This window comes from Pecten maximus, chromosome 18, assembly GCF_902652985.1.
Source record: "Pecten maximus chromosome 18, xPecMax1.1, whole genome shotgun sequence".
Classification (NCBI taxonomy): domain Eukaryota; kingdom Metazoa; phylum Mollusca; class Bivalvia; order Pectinida; family Pectinidae; genus Pecten; species Pecten maximus.
Genome location: NC_047032.1, coordinates 2,575,196 through 2,594,516, shown reverse-complemented (window position 1 = coordinate 2,594,516; position 19,321 = coordinate 2,575,196). Strand labels below are relative to the sequence as shown.

The 19,321-nt window shown below is 38.5% G+C and overlaps 1 protein-coding gene across 1 annotated transcript in view; it reads left to right on the top strand.

Annotated features, from left to right (window-relative positions):
* Positions 1–18,991, top strand: part of LOC117316078 — a gene marked incomplete at its 5' end in the record, with an annotated part of 41,015 nt that extends 22,024 nt beyond the window's left edge. The window contains 6 exon segments of the mRNA XM_033870564.1: positions 3,247–3,373; positions 4,115–4,188; positions 9,498–9,822; positions 12,652–12,696; positions 14,649–14,669; positions 16,646–18,991. Coding sequence (XP_033726455.1) covers positions 3,247–3,373; positions 4,115–4,188; positions 9,498–9,822; positions 12,652–12,696; positions 14,649–14,669; positions 16,646–17,067 — 1,014 coding nt within the window.
* Positions 18,992–19,321: the final 330 nt, after the last annotated feature.

Below are 19,321 nucleotides of genomic sequence, written 5' to 3'. Positions count from 1 at the left end.
TTATAAAGGAAGGAACTGACCCCCACTCAAATTTCATATGTAGGTTCCCCTTGGTCCCTAGTTATGCATATTGCATTTTGGGACAGATCGGAAAACAACATGGCCGACACGCAGCAAACTTGGATTTTGACAATTGAAGTTTGTTATAGCTTTTTCTGAGAAAGTACTTCAGGGATCTTTCTCAAATTCCATACATAGGTTCCCCTTGGTCCCTAGTTATGCATTTTGCAGTTTCTTATCAATCGGAAAACAACATGGCTGACAGGCAGCCATCTTAGATTTTGACAATTGAAGTTTGTTATCACTATTTCTGAGAAAGTACTACAGGGATCTTTCTCAAATTTCATATGTAGGTCCTTGGTCCCTAGTTATGCATATTGCATTTTGGGATCGATCAGAAAACAACGTGGCCGATAGGCAGCCATCTTGGATTTTGACAATTGAAGTTTGTTATCGCTATTTCTAAGAAAGAACTGAATGGGTCTTTCTCAAATTTGACATATCTCTTGCCCTTGGTTCCTAGTTTTGCATATTTCATTTTGGGACTAGTCGGATAACAGCATGGCCAACAGACAGTCATCTTGGATTCCACTCAATAACAAAAAGGCCCAAAGACCTAGTATTGGGCCTGTAGCATGCTGGGGTGAAGGGCTAACAAGTTTGTTCAAATGAATAAAGTTGACCTACATTCAAGGTCACAGGGGTCAAAAAACTAAAATCTTTAAACAACTTCTTCTCAACAAACTAGAGCACCCAGGAAGTTGAAATTAGGTCTGTAACATGCTTGGGTGAAGGGCTACCAAGTTTAGTCGAATGAATGGCCTTGACCTTCATTCAAGGTCACAGAGGTCAAATATTCTAAAAAAAATTAAACAACTTCTTTTTAATAACCAAACGACCCAGGGACTTGATATTGGGTTTGTAGCATGCTGGAGTGAAGGACTACAAAGTTTGATCAAATGAATGACCTTGACCTCCATTCAATGTCACGGGGATCAAATAGGCTGAAATCTTCAAACGACGACTTCTTAATAACCAAGAATCCCAGGGAGTCGATATAGGGTATGTAGCATGCTGGGATAAGGGCTACCAAGTTTCTTTAAATGAATGACCTTGACCTTCATTCAAGGTCACACGGATCAAATAGGCTGAGACCTTTAAATAACTTCTCAATAACCGAGAGTCCCAGGGAGTTGATATTAGGTCTGTAGCATGCTCGGGTGAAGGGCTACCAAGTTTGTTCAAATGAATTACTTTGACCTTGATTCAAGGTCACTGGGGACACAAAGGCTAAAACCTTTAAACGACGTCTTCTCAATAACCGAGAGTCACAGGGAGTTGATATTAGGTCAGAAGCATGCAAGGATAGAGGACTACAAAGTTTGTCCAAATAAATGACCTTGACCTTCATTCAAGGACATGGGGATCAAAAAAACTGAATCTTTAGATGACTTCTTCTCAGTAACAAAGAGTCCCAGGGAGTTAATATTGGGTCTGTAGCATGCTGGTATAAAGGGCTACCAAGTTTGTTCAATTGAATGACCTTGACCTTCATTTAAGGTCACAGGGGTCAACAAGGCTAAAACCTTTAAACGACTTCTTCTCTTTGGCGTATTTTTAAAGCCAATTGATGACTGATTACGCTTGTACGCTTTGTTTAAAAGAAATACGCTAAATAAAAAAAAATACTTGATGCGTTTGTGCGTTGTGTGTACAGTTCGTGGTCCTCGGTGTATTCCTATCGATTGCACCCACAAATCATTAGTGTAGCATGCTGGGGTGTAGGGCTGCCAAGTTTGTTCAACTGAATGACACTGACCTACATTCAAGATCACAGGGGCGAAATATTTTTAAATCTTGTCATAGCCAAGAGTCACAACGACCTGTTATTAGGCCAATAGTATGCTGGAATGAAGGACTAGAATATTTATTGAAATGAATAAACCTAGCTTACTCTGATATTTGAATAAATTGGTTATCAGCATAGTATCTGTAGAATTGACCTCAATCAACTGGAAATTTGCTGTAGAGCCAGGTGAGCGATACAGGCCCATTGGGCTTCTTGTTTTATATTGAGTGACCAAGAAAACAAAATGGTTGCCAAGCAGCCATCTTGGATTTCACTGGCTGAAGTTTGTTATCACTTGAAATATTGCGAGGATTCTTCAAAAACTTTATTGCTAGGTTCCCCTATGTGTTCAGATTAAACAAGGAGTCAGCTGACTTAAGGTCAATGTCATGGTGTCAAAGGTTAAGGTCATATTTTGTATAATTTTCCTAATGAACACTTTGTTAAGGTATTAATGAAGTAAAATGGTTCATAATGAAACAAGAAGCCACTGAGCAAATGTTAAGGTCATTGTGTAGAGGTCAAGGTAACTTGATCAGAGGCCAAGGTCAATATGTTATCACCGATGAACATTTTGTTATGAGATTATGAATCAAAGTGGGTTTGAATTTAAACAAGGAGTCCTCTTGCCAAATGTGAGGTGACTGGATCCTTTGTAGGTTCCCTTTGTCTCAAACCATGTGTAGCCCCCCCCCCCCCCCCCCCCCCCCCCCCCCTTTGTCTCAAAGTTCCTCTGTAGATCCCCCTTGTCTCAAACTTGATATGTAGGTCCCCCTTGTCTCAAACCATATGAAGGCCCCCTTGTCTCAAACTTGATATGTAGGTCCCCCTTGTCTCAAACCATATGAAGGTTCCCCTTGTCTCAAACTTCATATGTAGGTCCCCCTTGTCTCAAACCATATGAAGGCCCCCTTGTCTCAAACTCCATATGTAGGTTCCCCTTGTCTCAGATTTCCTATGTAGGTCCCCCTTGTTTCAAACTTCATGTGTAGGTTCCCCTTGTCTCAATCTCCCATGTAGGTTCCCCTTGTCTCAAACTTCCTATATAGTTTTCCCATGATCCCTTGTTGTGCCCATTTGATTGTGAGTCTTACCTAACTAGAAAACTAGATGACTGACAGAAGTTAAGCTTTGATATTTTTGATTCTCAGAAAATTCATCTTGAATGTTTCTCTAGATTGAATATGTCTCCTTGTTATCAGATCAATCACCTGGTAAGGAGAGAAAAGAGCATGTATACAACAAATAAAGATCCCTCTTGGACCTTTTGTTGGTAAAAAAAAAACATTCTCAAAGGTTTGGTAAGGAAATGTTCTTTAATCCTGTTAAAAGTTGATTTTGCATGAACCATTAATGAGAGTTTTAATTACATTGATTATGTTCATGCTATTTTTCAGGTTTGTAAGAAAATGGCTGCATCCTCATCAGACAATAGGGAAAAGGCCACAGAGATCCATAATGAACTGGTTGATCATTTGGGTCGACATCTACGACTGAACAAGCGTTTTAGGATTCCGAATGAAGGTAAGAATAATGTACATATATATATATATATATAAGGGTCAAAGAAGTAATATGAACAGTATAATCCAGATAACACTGGATCCTCACATAAATGTATGGAGGATACGAATTACTTGTAATGATTTTATGGGGCAAAGAAGTAATTCAAACAGTGTAAACAATAAGGTTTGTTAAATTTTCGAGGCAATCCGCCCCTTTATCAAAACACAAAAAATTACAAATACAATCACATAATATATATAAGAAGTACTGGAAATACAATAAAATACAATAAGAATATTGTTTTAGTAACTGGAGAAACCACAATGAACCCTTCGGCAAACGTGGGCCGAAGGCGGATACTAGCGTGACTGCATCATGTTCAAACACTAGAACGCTATGCGACCAACGGCAGAGATATTTTGAATTCCCCCGCACGTGAAAGTATTCCGAAGAGTTCAAAGACGATTCGTCCCTAAACACTGCTAGTGGACGACATTGCATTTATATAAAAAATGTTGCATTATCGTCTCTACAGTGATTGATTAAATATCGTGTACAAAGTCTGAAAAACTTAAGAAAAATATGTGTTAGATCATAAGAATTATAGAGATGATGCAACTTCAGCTGGAATTTGACCGGCAGAATGAAATAAGATGGGAAAAGAAACATAAATGGAAACAAACAAAAAAGAGAGGCAATGTTAACAAAACCTAGATTTTCATAGAGTAACTTCATTTTCTTTCATTTCTTTATATTCAGATGAACACAACAAAAGCACCAAACAAGGAGCACACCCCAAGATAGACGCGACATGCTCGCAAGGACAACAACAGGTGACTAGCATATGGGAAATACACTATTTGCTATTCTTTTAATTCATGTAACTTTGTATAAGAAAACGGTGAATATATATACAGTTATTTGAAGTTTTTCATTTTCAAGTTTGCTTTTCATTTAGCGTTGGATTGTACTTTTTATGTTTGATACAGTAGTTGTATTTAGTCATTTGGCCCTACATGCTGAAATGATCACGAGCCTGTCGATGTGGATCGATCCAGATTTATTAAGATTCCAGTCTTAACCGTCATGTTATTTAATAGCATCAGTACTAAACTCATAAAAATGAAAAAAAGGAAATTGATTTGTTCACCAAGGCGTCAACCTCGACTAAAATGTTTATCAGTGTCACCAGTACTAAACTCATAGGCAATTGATTATTTTACAAATATTTTGCTAATCAGTATCATCAGTAGTATAATCATAGTTGATTAATTGTTTTTACCAGAGCTCCAGTCTCAACAATGAATAATATCAGTGCTATAGTAAAAGGTAATGGATCATTTTACCTCAGGGTAGATAAAGCGTTTCATATGAAGTTTGCGATATGTTCTCATGTCTAAGCAAAGGAATTTCCAATTGAAATAGCATAGATCATTCTGGGAACACTTTAACTATTATTTCATTTTTGAATCATGAAGAACCATAAGAAATTTAAGCGTTAGCAAAATCAAGAAAACAGATATGAAAATTCACTGCTTTATATTGTATTTAAACTTCACACGACAATAGTATAACATATCGCTAAAGATTGAGTCTCAGGGTTGTTGGGTCCTGGTCGATGTGATCAATGACATATTTCACCTTCACCTGTCATGGCTTGCTCTAAAGTCTGTAATGGTCCTCTGACTGGCCATCTGTACAGCATTTCAAAACTAGTTTCTTCATGGGGTACCTCCCTATAAGCGAACAATGCATATGGCAACAGTTCGTCCCGTGCTTCATTATTTGACGTGCAGAGCTTTTTTAAAACAGCTTTGAGAGTTGCGTTAAATATTTCTACCTTCCCATTAGCTTGTGGATGACGTTGTTATACCTTTGATTCCCATCACACGGTAGAGTTCTTGTATCATTTTTGAGGTTAAGTTTGTGCCCTGGTCTGTAAGAATAACACGTGACACGCCCACCCTGCTGAATAGTTCCACCAATGTGTGTTTATGGTTTGTGCGTCAATATTCTTTAATGCAAAAGCCTCTGGGTATCTTGTTGCAGCATCCATTATAGTAAGAGTGAATCTATTACCTTTCGTTTTTCGAGACAATGGTCCTACCATCTCCATGGATATTTTGTGGAATTAAGGCTGTCTGATGATTGGCGGTTGTCCTGACGGAGTTTTTTCATCCCCACGTCTTCCGGCGGTCTTTTGACATATCTCACAAGTACTACAATACTCCTGTATGTCCTTGAAAACACCTGGCCAATATAATGATCTCGGCACTTTCTCCTTGGTCTTTTCTGTCCCCAATGACCTTGGGCTGTCGTGTCCCAATTTAATCACATTGAGACGTAGTGCCTCAGGTAGCACTACCTGAATTCCACGGTGAATTCCATCTCTGGACTCCCATTTCCTTCTGAGAATACCATTCTCCCAGTACAGGGCATTACTGTCGTCCTTTACCACTTCTACAGACTTTGCTGCATTTCTACGAATGTTAGCTAGAGTTGGATCTTCCTGTTGAAGCTTACTAAGCACTTCAGCATTCACTGCAGAAAGTTCGAGTGGCTCGGTATCCATAGTGACGCTATCTGTATATTCCTCATTGACAGATACATTCTCACTGATTTTGTTAGTGTCCACACCAACATCATCGCCATTGTCCAGGTCAGCCTCATGATCACTAACCCGTCCATTATCACTCGTCACCGATATCCACATGGTCCTCCTCAATGTCCACATCAAGGTCCAGTCCAACTTTAACACCACACTCATTTTCCTTGACCACAGCTACCTTATCAGCAGCAATGTTACTATGGTGTTGAGCACGCGTAATGACATTAACAGACTTAGACTGTCTCTCTATGATGTCTACCCCCAACAGGGCTTCAGCGACACGATCAGGCACTAATCCGACCTGCGCATGTCCCTTGTAATATGGCGTTTCCATATCAGCTATAGCCAACTTGGCTGAAAACGGCTGTCCAGTCTCTGTACACAGAGTCTCCCGCTTACCCTTCAATACACAACTGGGGTCCACTAGGTCTTCCCGAATCAAGGTTATAGCTGACCCAGTGTCTTTTACAAAACAGATATCACCGCCGTTGACTTCTCCTGGAATATGGATAAGTCCTCCCGTTTACTGCCTCACTAAAACTTCCGCAAGATTCTTTCCTTCCTTGTTTTTTAGACATTTTTATACCCCCGTAACGAAGTTAGGGGGTTATACTGGAATCAGGTTGTCTGTCCGTCCGTCCATCCGTCCGGCCGGCCGTCTGTCTGTAGACGTATTTTGTCCGGACAACTCCTCCTAACAGGATGGGCCAATTCCGATGACACTTCACACAAATATAGAGGACCATGTGTAGATGTGCATGCCACTTTTTTTTCTTCAAAATTATGGTTGCTATGGCAACTGGTCAGTATAAACAGGTTTTCCGATAAGAACCATAACTTTAAGATTGTCCGGACAACTCCTCCTAAACCAAAGGGCCGATTTCAATGAAACTTCACACAAATATATGTTTATGGTTGCTATGGCAACTGGTCACTATATTACTTGGTTATCTTAGTTAGCCTCTAACTAACAGTTTCAATTCACCATTGACTCGTGCAGATTGCGGGGGTATTAGTCGGCCATCCTGGCGAGAGTTCTAGTTCCCAAATATTACTTCCTCAATGTTCTGTTTTGTAATGTAGACACGTTGTTTACTTGCTTCCTGAAAGTTTTTTGTTCGGCAATAATCCTAGTCAAGAGGTTATATAACGCTTTAGTGTATTATTATTATAACTGTAAAATGTTTTGTAATCTTTTGTCCAATGGATAAATATTTTTGCATTTTTTTTATGCCATACCGTTGCGTCCGTCCGTCCGTCCGTCAACAATTGACTTCTTCATAACCACAGATCAGAATTTGACCAGATTTAGTCAGAACCATCCCTGTGGGTAGGGGACTCAGAATTGTACAAATGATGGGGCTGACCCCCCTGGGGGCCTCTGGGGCGGGGCCAAAAGGGGTCATTTTTGCGCCATTGATATAAACGACTTCTTCTCTGAAAGCAAGCAATGGCTATCGCTCATATTTACCTGGTAGCATCCCTATGGAGCGGGGATTCAAAACTGTACAAATGATGGGGCTGACCCCCCAGTGGCATGAGGGGTGGGGCCAAATGTGGTCAATCTGGCTTTATTGATATAAACGACTTCTTCTCTGAAACCAAGCAATGGATATTGCTCATATTTGCCTGGTAGCATCACTATTGGATGGGCATTCAAAATTGTACAAATGGTGAGGCTGACCCCCCGGGGGCCTGAGGGGCGGGGCAAAGAGGGGTCAATTTGGCTGAATTGATATGAACAACTTCTTATCTGAAACTAAGCAAGGGATATCGCTCATATTTGCCTGGAAGCATCCTTTTGGGTAGGGATTCAAAATTTTTCCAAAGGAAGGAACTGACCCCCACCCCCCCCCCCCGCCCCCCCCCCCCCCCCCCCCCCCCCCCCTTCTGGGTGCAGAAGGCGGGGTCAAAAGGGGTCAATTAGTGTTAACAACTTCTTTTCTGAAAGTAAGCAATGGATATCACTCAAATTTGTGTGGTAGCATCCCTATGGGGTTGTGCCAAATGTTAATTTCATTTCATGTATTAATGCATTTTTTGGCATAAAAACCTCACATACCCATATGAAATGCCTATGATATATTGACATAGCAATACCAGTGACAAATATACTTAATCATCATTCTTGTTTCATATCTCAGGAAATCCAGGTGAGCAAACAGGCCCTCTGGGCCTCTTGTTTTCTTCATGGGCAAAATATTAGGTAATCTTTGTCATTAATGGTGACATGTCATGACAATCATTGTCTCTAACGGTAAAATACCATGGTAATTGTTGTCCCTAATGATAAAATATTTTGGTGATGTTTAGCTCTAGTTCTAAAATGTAACGTTGCTGCGTCTAAAGGTAACGATTTCGACATTCGCACACGTTTTGAGCAGAAATTGACAACTTCCGAATCATAAAGGTACTAATAAGATTAGAGAACATTGGTAACATATTCATTATACGCACATGCAAATAATTAGCTAATTGTAGTAACTGTGTGTTACCATTACCTGTTAGAGTTATTGCCCTTGAATTATAATACATTGTCGGTAAAAGCACGTGTATAGACACCGCCATGTTTTGATCAGTAATAAACAAATGTAAGCGGAAACCAGCCTTCGAGTTATTACACTAATCGTTTATATCAAATATAAGCATTTTAACTATATACATTTTTAGCCAACCATCATGAGATGGTGGGCTATTCAAATCGCCTTGCGTCCGTGGTCCGTCCGTCCATAAACAATTCTTGTTATCGCTATTTCTGAGAAAGTACTGAAGGGGTCTTTCTCAAATTTCATTTGTAGGTTCCCCTTGTCTCAAACTTCATATGTAGGTCCCCCTTGTCTCAAACTTCCTATGTAGGTCCCCCTTGTCTCAAACTTCATATGTAGGTCCCCCTTGTCTCAAACTTCCTATGTAGGTCCCCCTTGTCTCAAACTTCATATGTAGGTCCCCCTTGTCTCAAAATTCCAATGTAGGTCCCCCTTGTCTCAAACTTCCTATGTAGGTTCCCCTTGTCTCAAACTTCCTATGTAGGTTCCCCTTGTCTCAAACTTCGTATGTAGGTTCCCCTTGTCTCAAACTTCATATGTACAGTTGTGTAGGTCCCCCTTGTCTCAAAATTCCAATGTAGGTTCCCCTTGTCTCAAACTACATATGTAGGTTCCCCTTGTCTCAAACGTCATATATAGTTTTCCCTTGATCCCTTGTTGTGCCTATTTGATTGTGAGTCTGACCTACCTAGAAAACAAAATGACTGACAGAAGATAAGCTTTGATATTTTTGATTCTCAGAAAATTCATCTTGAATGTTTCTCTCAGATTGAATATGTCTCCTTGTTATCAGATCAATCACCTGGTAAGGAGAGAAAACAGCATGTATACAACAAATAAAGATCCCTCTTGGACCTTTTGTTGGTAAAAAAAAAACATTCTAAAAGGTTTGGTAAGAAAATGTTCTTTAAACCTGTTAAAAATTGATTTTGCATGAACCATTAATGAGAGTTTTAATTACATTGATTATGTTCATGCTATTTTTCAGATTTATAAGAAAATGGCTGCATCCTCATCAGACAATAGGAAAAAGGCCACAGAGATCCATAATGAACTGGTTGATCATTTGGGTCAACATCTGGAGCCAGAAGATTTCATACGACTGAAAAAGCGTTTTAGGAATTGTCCTCTTACTCCTGCAGACTTAAATGGCATTCAGGATGTTAATGACCTATTTGAACGTCTTACCAACTATACGAAAATAGATCTGGGAAGCTACGAAACAATTATATCAAAATTGAAGGTTATTAATCGTCAACAGGCTAGATATGTGAAGAAACAACAAAGACGAATTCAAGAAATCCTGAATGAAGGTAGGAATGTTGTACATATATATATAGTTATACCTTTGTATCATACAGATCTTATTAGCTCACCTGGTCCCAAGGTGAGCTTATGCCATACCATGGCGGGGCCAAAAGGGGTCAATTTGGCGGTATTGATATAAACGACTTCTTCTCTGAAACCAACGAATGGCTATCGCTCATATTTGCCTGGTAGCATCACTATGGGGTGGGGATTCAAAATTGTACAAATGATGTGGCTGACCCCAAGGGGCCTGAGGGGCGGGGCCAAATGTGGTCAATCGGGCTATAATCATATAATTGACTTCTTCTCTGGAACCAAGCAATGGATATCTCTGATATTGTACTGGTAGCATCACCTTGGAGTAGGAATTGGAAATTGTACAAATGACGGGCCGACCCCCCTGAGGGCTAAGGTGCGGCACCAAAAAGGGTCAACTTGGCTAAATTGATTTAAACAACTTATTCTCTGAAACTTAGCAATGGTTTGGCTGGTAGCATCCTAATAGGGTAGGGATTCAAAATTGTATAAAGGAGGGAGCTGACCCTCCAGGGGGCAGAGGGCAGGGTCAAAAGGGGTCAATCAGTCTAAACAAGATCTTCTCTGAAACTAAGCAATGGATATCACTCACATTTGTGTGGTAGCATCTGTATGGGGTCGCGCCAAAAGTCAATTTCATTTCATGGACATGTACCCATATAAAATGCTTATGATATATATTGACATAGCAATACCAGCGACAAATATACTTAAGCATCATTCTTGTTTCATATCTCATGAAACCAGGTGAGCGATACAGGCCCTCTGGGCCTCTTGTTTGGAAAAGTAAACTAGACATGTTCCCCGGGGTCCCTAGTGTTCATTCAATTTTGAAACTGATCAGGAAAACAAACGGGCAGTCATCTTGATTTTAACAATTGAAGTTTGTTATCAATATTTCTTAAAAAGTTCTTTTTCGATGCCACGGTGCTTGGTCTTTTGTCTGCCAGTCAGGTCAGCCGTCTGGTGTCAACATTTCCTTTAAACAACTTCTTTTCAAAAACTGTAAAGAACAGATAATGTTAGGCCTGTAGCATGCTTGTGTGATGGCCTACAATGTTTGTTCAAATAAATGACCTTGAACTACATTCAAGGTTACAGGAGTTAAATGTGTAAGAATCTTTAAACAATGATTTCATGATATCTAAGTGACTCCCCAGACCTAATATTGGGCCAAAATGCCGAAATGAAGGCTTATAAAATTAACTAAAATGAATATTAAACTTTCTCAGATAATTTGATGAAGTGATAATCAGTATTAAGGGAAAGAAGAAAAAATAGAGAAAACATCAGTATTTCATAGAACAAATAACGATCATTAATTGGCAGGTACCAAGCTTCTTCTGATATAAGAAAATACTTATTATTTCATATCTGTTTGTAATAGTTTGGTATCTAATGGTATCACAGCTTATTGATGTCAGGTTGTAACAGTTTGGTACCCAATGGTATCACAGCTGATTGATGTCTGGTTGTAACAGTTTGGTACCCAATTGTATCACAGCTGATTGATGTCTGGTTGTATTAGTTTAGTACCTAATGGTATCACAGCTGATTGATGTCTGGTTGTAACAGTTTGGTACCTAATGGTATCACAGCTGATTGATGTCTGGTTGTATTAGTTTGGTACCTAATGGTATCACAGCTGATCAATGTCTGGTTGTAACAGTTTAGTACCCAATGGTATCACAGCTGATTGATGTCTGGTTGTAACAGTTTGGTACCCAATGATGCTCACAGCTGATTGATGTCTGGTTGTATTAGTTTGGTACCTAATGGTATCACAGCTGATCGATGTCTGGTTGTAATAACAGTTTGGTACCCAATGGTATCACAGCTGATCGATGTCTGGTTGTAACAGTTTGGTACCCAATGGTATCACAGCCGATTCATGTCTGGTTGTAACAGTTTGGTACACAGTGGTATACAGCTGATTAATGTCTGGTTGTAACAGTATGGTACCCAATGGTATCACAGCTGATTGATGACTGGTTGTAACAGTTTAGTACCCAATGGTATCACAGCTGATCAATGTCTGGTTGTAACAGTTTAGTACCCAATGGTATCACAGCTGATTGATGTCTGGTTGTAACAGTTTGGTACCCAATGATACTCACAGCTGATTGATGTCTGGTTGTATTAGTTTGGTACCTAATGGTATCACAGCTGATCGATGTCTGGTTGTAACAGTTTGGTACCCAATGGTATCACAGCTGATTGATGTCTGGTTGTAACAGTTTGGTACCCAATGGTATCACAGCCGATTCATGTCTGGTTGTAACAGTTTGGTACACAGTGGTATACAGCTGATTAATGTCTGGTTGTAACAGTATGGTACCCAATGGTATCACAGCTGATTGATGACTGGTTGTAACAGTTTAGTACCCAATGGTATCACAGCTGATTGATGTCTGGTTGTATTAGTTTGGTACCTAATGGTATCCCAGCTGATTGATGACTGGTTGTAACAGTTTGGTACCTAATATAATGGTATCATAGCTGATTGATGTCTGGTTGTAACAGTTTGGTACCCAATGGTATCACAGCTGATTGATGTCTGGTTGTAACAGTTTGGTACCTAATGGTATCACAGCTGATTGATGTCTGGTTGTAACAGTTTGGTACCCAGTGGTATCACAGCTGATTGATGTCTGGTTGTAACAGTTTGGTACATAATGGTATCACAACTGATCCATGTCTGGTTGTAACTGTTTGGTACCCAATGGTATCACAGCTGATCGATGTCTGGTTGTCTATGAGTATTTATCCGGTATATAATACCATTCATTTACTTACAGGACCACCAGCAGCAAAAAGACCGAGAACTGAAAGAGTGCTGAACGGTAGGTAGTGATGAGGATATAGCCTTATATTATTCTGTGTTGATATCAAAGAAAATAGTGTGTGAATTATAAACAGAACGAATTAGTATCAGATTTTGTGTACGACATCTATATAGATATGTACACAAGACAGTGAGACCTGTGTCAGACTGTGTATAAGACATCTATATAGATATACACAAGACAGTGAGACCTGTGTCAGATTGTGTGTAAGACATCAATATAGGTATACACATGACAGTGAGACCTGTGTCAGATTGTGTATAAGAAATCTATTTAGATATACACAAGACAGTGAGACCTGTGTCTGATTGTGTATAAGATATCTATATAGATATACACAAGACAGTGAGACCTGTGTCTGATTGTGTATAAGATATCTATATAGATATACACAAGACAGTGAGACCTGTGTCGGATTGTGTATAAGACATCTATATAGATATACACAAGACAGTGAGATCTGTTTCAGAATGTGTATAAGACATCTATATAGATATACACAAGACAGTGAGACATATGTCAGATTGTGTATAAGACATCTATATAGATATACACAAGACAATGACACCTGCATCAGATTGAGTGTACGACATCTATATAGATATACACAAGACATTGAGATCTGTTTCAGAATGTGTATAAGACATCTATATAGATATACACAAGACAGTTAGACCTCTGTCAGATTGTGTATAAGACATTTAATATAGATATATACAAGACAGTTAGACATATGTTTCCGACTGTGTATGATGTCTATATATACACACACAAAACAGCGAGACCTGTACCATATTGTGTATATATCAAAGACATCTATATAGTTATATAGTGGACTTTGTCTTAACCTGGATCTCTCCAGTCTGATCTCTGTCTAAACCAGTCAGAAAAATTCCATCTTTATCTGTAGTAGTTTAACTCTATCTAATCCAGACCCTGTCTATTCTGTAATCCGGACATATTTCGACGATGCTGTTCTTTCTCTACACTTAGTAAATCTACTCTGTGTAAACCTGCGTCAGCTTTGTTCTGGTCCACTGTGCATTGGTGGCGGTGTTAATACAGTGTCGATATAGATAAATTATCATTTAACCCTGCATTGTCACTGTGAAGGTAGACACGATCAGCCAAACACTTTAACTCTTTTCACGTATAATACAGAATGCTGCCTTGTTAATCAAACCATATATCAATGTATGTAATTGTGTCTGATATAGATACAATCTGTTTAAATATCCAAGCGAGACATCCTCTCTAGGTCATCACAATTGCGGAATACCTGGATGAGGTAATCGAGAATGATGATATCTCGCTCAAGTTATTAGTAACTCCACAGCCACCAATATAGAAGATTAATTTAAAATTGAGAGTATTTGAATTTTCTTATTGACACAGATTAGGAATCAGATGTCAAAATGAAAAATGAAAATGACATGAACTGGACTACAGATACACACATGTGTGACATCACTGATATATACAAAAAAAATTAAATCACTGTTATCTACCTCATTTGGATGACAGAGGATTCGAAAGACAAAGACCTTTTCAAGCAAATGCCGTAAATAGAAACTGTTAATTGTCAATGTTGTCCCAGTTGACAATATAATGATGTGTGACAAATGTTATAGCAGTGTTAAATTTAAAATCTTAAACAAAATTGTACAGATACTATCGGATAAAACAACCATAAAATGTGATTTGTGTGTATACGTTAGATATATACCTGTATATAACACAATTAAATATCATAATTTTGTTGTTCATGAATTGAAATAAAAGCAGACTCTCTACAATCCCCAACTGTACAAACCGGCAAATTATAGAGTCTCAATGGAGTCTAGTTTAGACAAAGTGTGCTGTACATAAGAAAGTGAGATCTGTGTCATATTATGTAAATTATTGTTTAGTTTGATATATCTAATTGTATGAATCTTTGTATTTTACAGAAAAGTTTGCAGCTATGATAGGTGAGTTTGCAGGACTAGGTCGAACATGAAGATATTTGTTTGATAGAAGTGAAATGCAGCAAACCGTCCATACTAACAAGAATTCATCAGGAACAGCATGAGATCGAAGCTATTGAAAGTTGAAACATTAATGTTTGTGTGTTAAAGAGCACGCAAATAATTGATTTTGAATAATCGTTCATTTAATCATCCATCAAAGGTCAAGGCCACATGTTATCTGATACGTCACATAGTCATTGTGGCTGACTGATGGAAACAGGTTGTCTTATTGTCAGGGCCAGCTTCTGTCGTCTGTCAAATTTTAAGGTCATCCATTTTAATTCCTTTTGTTCATTGTTGAGCAGTAGGTGTCGTCTGTCCATTAACAATTCACGTTTTTGACGTCTCAGACATCCCTGAACCAATTTTAATGAAATTTTGGAAGAAATTTCCATTGCCAAAATCAACCAACATTGTAATTATATGGCCTGAGGGACAGGGAAAAAAGGAAAAATGCATCCAGTGGACTGAAATTTCAAAAATATTCTTCTCAAGACACAAATAAGGTAGAATCAAAACTACTCTTCATCGATGGAAGGGTCTAAGATAGTTTACCAAAATTGTTTATTTCATGACCCTTCCTTGGGAGGAAGTACATTTACAAAATAGTTTTATTGAAAAAATGTTGGAATTCTTACTTATTTTGAAATCATCAATTGACATTTTTTTTCTCCAAAAAGTCTAGATATTGAGAAAACTAGCATGGAAAGGCATACCAGATATTAATATTTTGTAACGAAGTGAAAGGTGACACAAAGATCATTCATGTCAATTTTCATGACAATCCTGGCCTTGACTGATTCCCAAGGCCTTATGAGTACGGACAATATGAGTCATATTTACTTAAATATACTAGAACTCAGGTGTCCACTCAGGCCCATGGGCCTCTTATTCTTTAAATGACTATTTCAGACCCCAACGCCAACCCTTACCACCCCACCTCTTTACAGGTATATCAGATGGTGGACAGGTCAATTAAACATTTATTTGTGGTTCATTATCTGTCCATCAAATCCTTGTTGTCGCTATTTCCTGAGGAATAGGGGACAGATCTTTTGTAAACTTTTCATGGAGGTTCTTGAACGTGTTCATTCCAAAGACAGCCTGATTGGAAATCCCAAACAACAAACAGACAGCCATATTTGATTCTTAGATTTTGACAGTTTGAAGTTAATCACTATTTCTTGAGAAATATTGGAAGGCTACTAAAACAGTAACTTATATGTAGGTCCCATAGACCCTAGTTGTTTCCCATTTAATATTGAAACCTTTTGGGGAAACAAAATGACTGACAGCATATATTTTGACATTTAAAATTTGTTCTTGCTAAGAGAAATACCGAACTTAAAATGAGGAAAGAAGAAAAAGTAAAGAAATTATCAGTCTTACAGAGAACCAACAAGATCATTATTTGGTTGGCACAGAAATCCCTGGAGTGATGTAATAATTTCCCAAGTGTAATGGATTAAACTTGTTAAATGAAATAGGGAAAATTTACATAGTACTTATCAGGAAGGACCTATTTAATTAAACATTATATGTAATGTCTAATTGTTTCAAACTCGTAGTTAAACCTGAATAGTTATCCTGAACGTTGGCTGATTTTAAAGGTTGAGGGTTTGAAAAATGATTGTAAGGAGCATTTATTGATCAATACTGACTATAGGTGAGCGATGTAGGTCCTTTGGGTCTTTTGTAATACATGCAGTTTGTGTTAAAAAGAATTTAAAGGTTTTCAAATAGAGAAACATGTAAGGTAATAATAGATTCAGTAATATGTGACAATCAATACAGATATCTATTTATTGTAGTGTTGTTTTTTTCGGGAGGGGGGTTAATGAAAAAAGAAAATTTTCTTGTGCTCCCAGTGTACTCATTAATTTTGGCTTTTTCATGCTGATGTTTGTTCTTACAAATTTAATCAATTTTCCTTGCAGATACAACAAAGTCTACAATTAAGACAGAAAAAGATAGCTACACGTTTATTTCTACCAAAAGTCTCCAACATGCCCATCAAAAACTTCTGGAGAACAAGATCGTTATAATCCAGGGAAACTCGGGGGACGGGAAATCATCTACTGCACTTGAACTTCTCCGTTTGCTGTGCTGTAATGAAGAGGAGGGGCAACATAAACGATGTCGACAACCACTACAACTACACGACATAAAAGACATGGATTCAGTTGCACCAAAGTCACAATTAGTTATTCATTTTGATGACATCTATGGAAAGAATGTTGTGTGTCAGGAAGATGTGAAAGAATGGGAGAAACGAGAAAAAGGAATTATTGCAAAACTTTGTGGAAATGAATCTGAGGCCAATTATCTGGTCATTACAATTCGCAGTGGGAATTATTAATTCTTTAAGTGGCCTGGGAAAATTATTTACCAAAGAAAACATTGTTGACCTTAGCCAGTACAAAGAAGAAAAAGAAAAACTTGCATTGTTAAGGTTGTATCAACCAAAAACTGAATTTGTTAAATGGACAGATGATGAGGAGAAACAGATTGTGGCCTCGGCCCCAGACATTGGGTTTCCACAGTGTTGTAGATTATTTAGGGACACACCTAGTTTACAAACAGAGAGAGTCAAATTCTTTGAAAGACCTTTGCATTATTTTAAATCCTCTTTATCTAAATTAGAAGACGGGAAATTTTATGGTCTGCTGTATCTGTTCCTCAAAGGCGGCTCAGTTCTAGAACATGATTTAGACCCTTCTATTGAAAATATTGAGGAAAATGAGAAAATGAAAGCAGCATTTGCTTTTGATGTAGTAAAAGTTAACCTAACACCTGAGCGTATTCACAAAATAGAGAAAAAGAAAGCTGAGTTTGTAAAGGAGTCATTAAAATGCCTTTTGGGTTGGCTGGTGAGAAAAGAATCTACACCGTGGGAAAAATGTCCCTATTACAAATTCAACCATGACTCCATTGAGGAAACAGTGGCACTTCTGTATGGAGAGAAAACTCCCATTGGCTACATACAGAATTGTCCCGAAAAGTTCCTCAGTTATGTAACTACAACAAAAAACACCCCAAACAGAATAGTTATATCATCTGATAATCAAACCAATGCCATGTATAAACGTATAGTGACAGAGTTTCAATCTAATTATCATAAACGTTTTGAGATTTGGGAGTTGAGTAAGGATGAATCTGATGATTTTGATGATTCTGAAAGTTACTGGTATGTGTGGCAGTGTAAATATTTAGCTACATTAGATGTATGGACAGACACCCTGTTTTTACAGGGATTTATCAGATGGCTAAGTGGTCAGAATGATGACAAAAACTTACACCAACTGATAAAATCTGCCTTGTTAAATGGAGCTTGTTCTACTGGTTTAGAAGATCATGTCTCGTATCTCCTTTCTGTGGGTGTCACACCTAACAATCGTACACCGTTTTTTGTAGTGGAGGGTGGGAGTGTACGACTACTGACGGAACTAATGAAGTATGACGTCATTCCTACAGCGAGGGCATGCAGGTCACGATCATCATATTATACTGAGAATATCAATGTCCTACACGAGGCGTGTTTGTTAGAGAGAGAAGAGATGGTGACCATGTTGTGTGACACTTACCCAGACTTGGTACATGAGACTGATGACTGAGAGACAAAGCACGCTCCATTGTGTGGCACGGACAGGAAACGTTGGTATATTTCAGACAGTGGAGAGATTGATACTTAAATCATTGTGTAGAGTTGAGGATGTACAACATAAGTGTGAGACAGAAGATGGTCGTGTTGTACATAGGAGTTGTGTGTGTGGTCATTACATGTCACAGTTAGTGGACAACTACGGGTATACAATATTACATTGGAGTTGTATGTGGGGACACAGGGAGCTTAGTTTATACCTGTGTCAGTGTTACCCAGCACTGACTACAGCTTTAGATAAGTTCGGGTATAATTGTCTACATCACATAGCCATGATGACATCAGATGTAGACTGGTTCACTGATTGTGAACGTCACGTAAAACAGAACGTAGAGAAAACAGGAGGTAAGTATGACATCACGACCATACTTACTAATGACGGGCAATCTGTTTTAGACCTGGCAAAGCAACAGACAGAGGGGATGAAGTTAGATAACAACCCATTGTATGATCATCTTGTCGAGGTGTTTACTAAGTAAATGTGTTAAATATTCACACTTCTATACATTAACTTGTGTAACATAATGACAAAATAAACAGCAACGAACAGAACACTGTGGAAACCTTTTGTGGGATCATCTTGTCAAGTTTATTTGTAAATAAAAGTACTTAGAAATATTCATACATACCTCTTTACCTTCTGTACATTAACTTGTATAACATGGTGTGTGATTAAACAAAGATTAAGTTGAAGAAACAATTTATTTTCATCATTGTTCACAAAAACAAACAAAAGTCGCCAGTTTTAGAAATTTTCTTCGGCGATAGGGGGTGTCCTCAGGTAGGTCCGAGTGAAAGGAAGGTGGTGATACTAATAACCGCCTGGTACGGCCCAACACAGACTGGAGGGTAGGGTAGGGCCCAACACAGACTGGAGGGTAGGGTAGAGCCAAACACAGACTGGAGGGTAGGGTAGAGCCCAACACAGACTGGAGGGTAGGGTAGGGCCCAA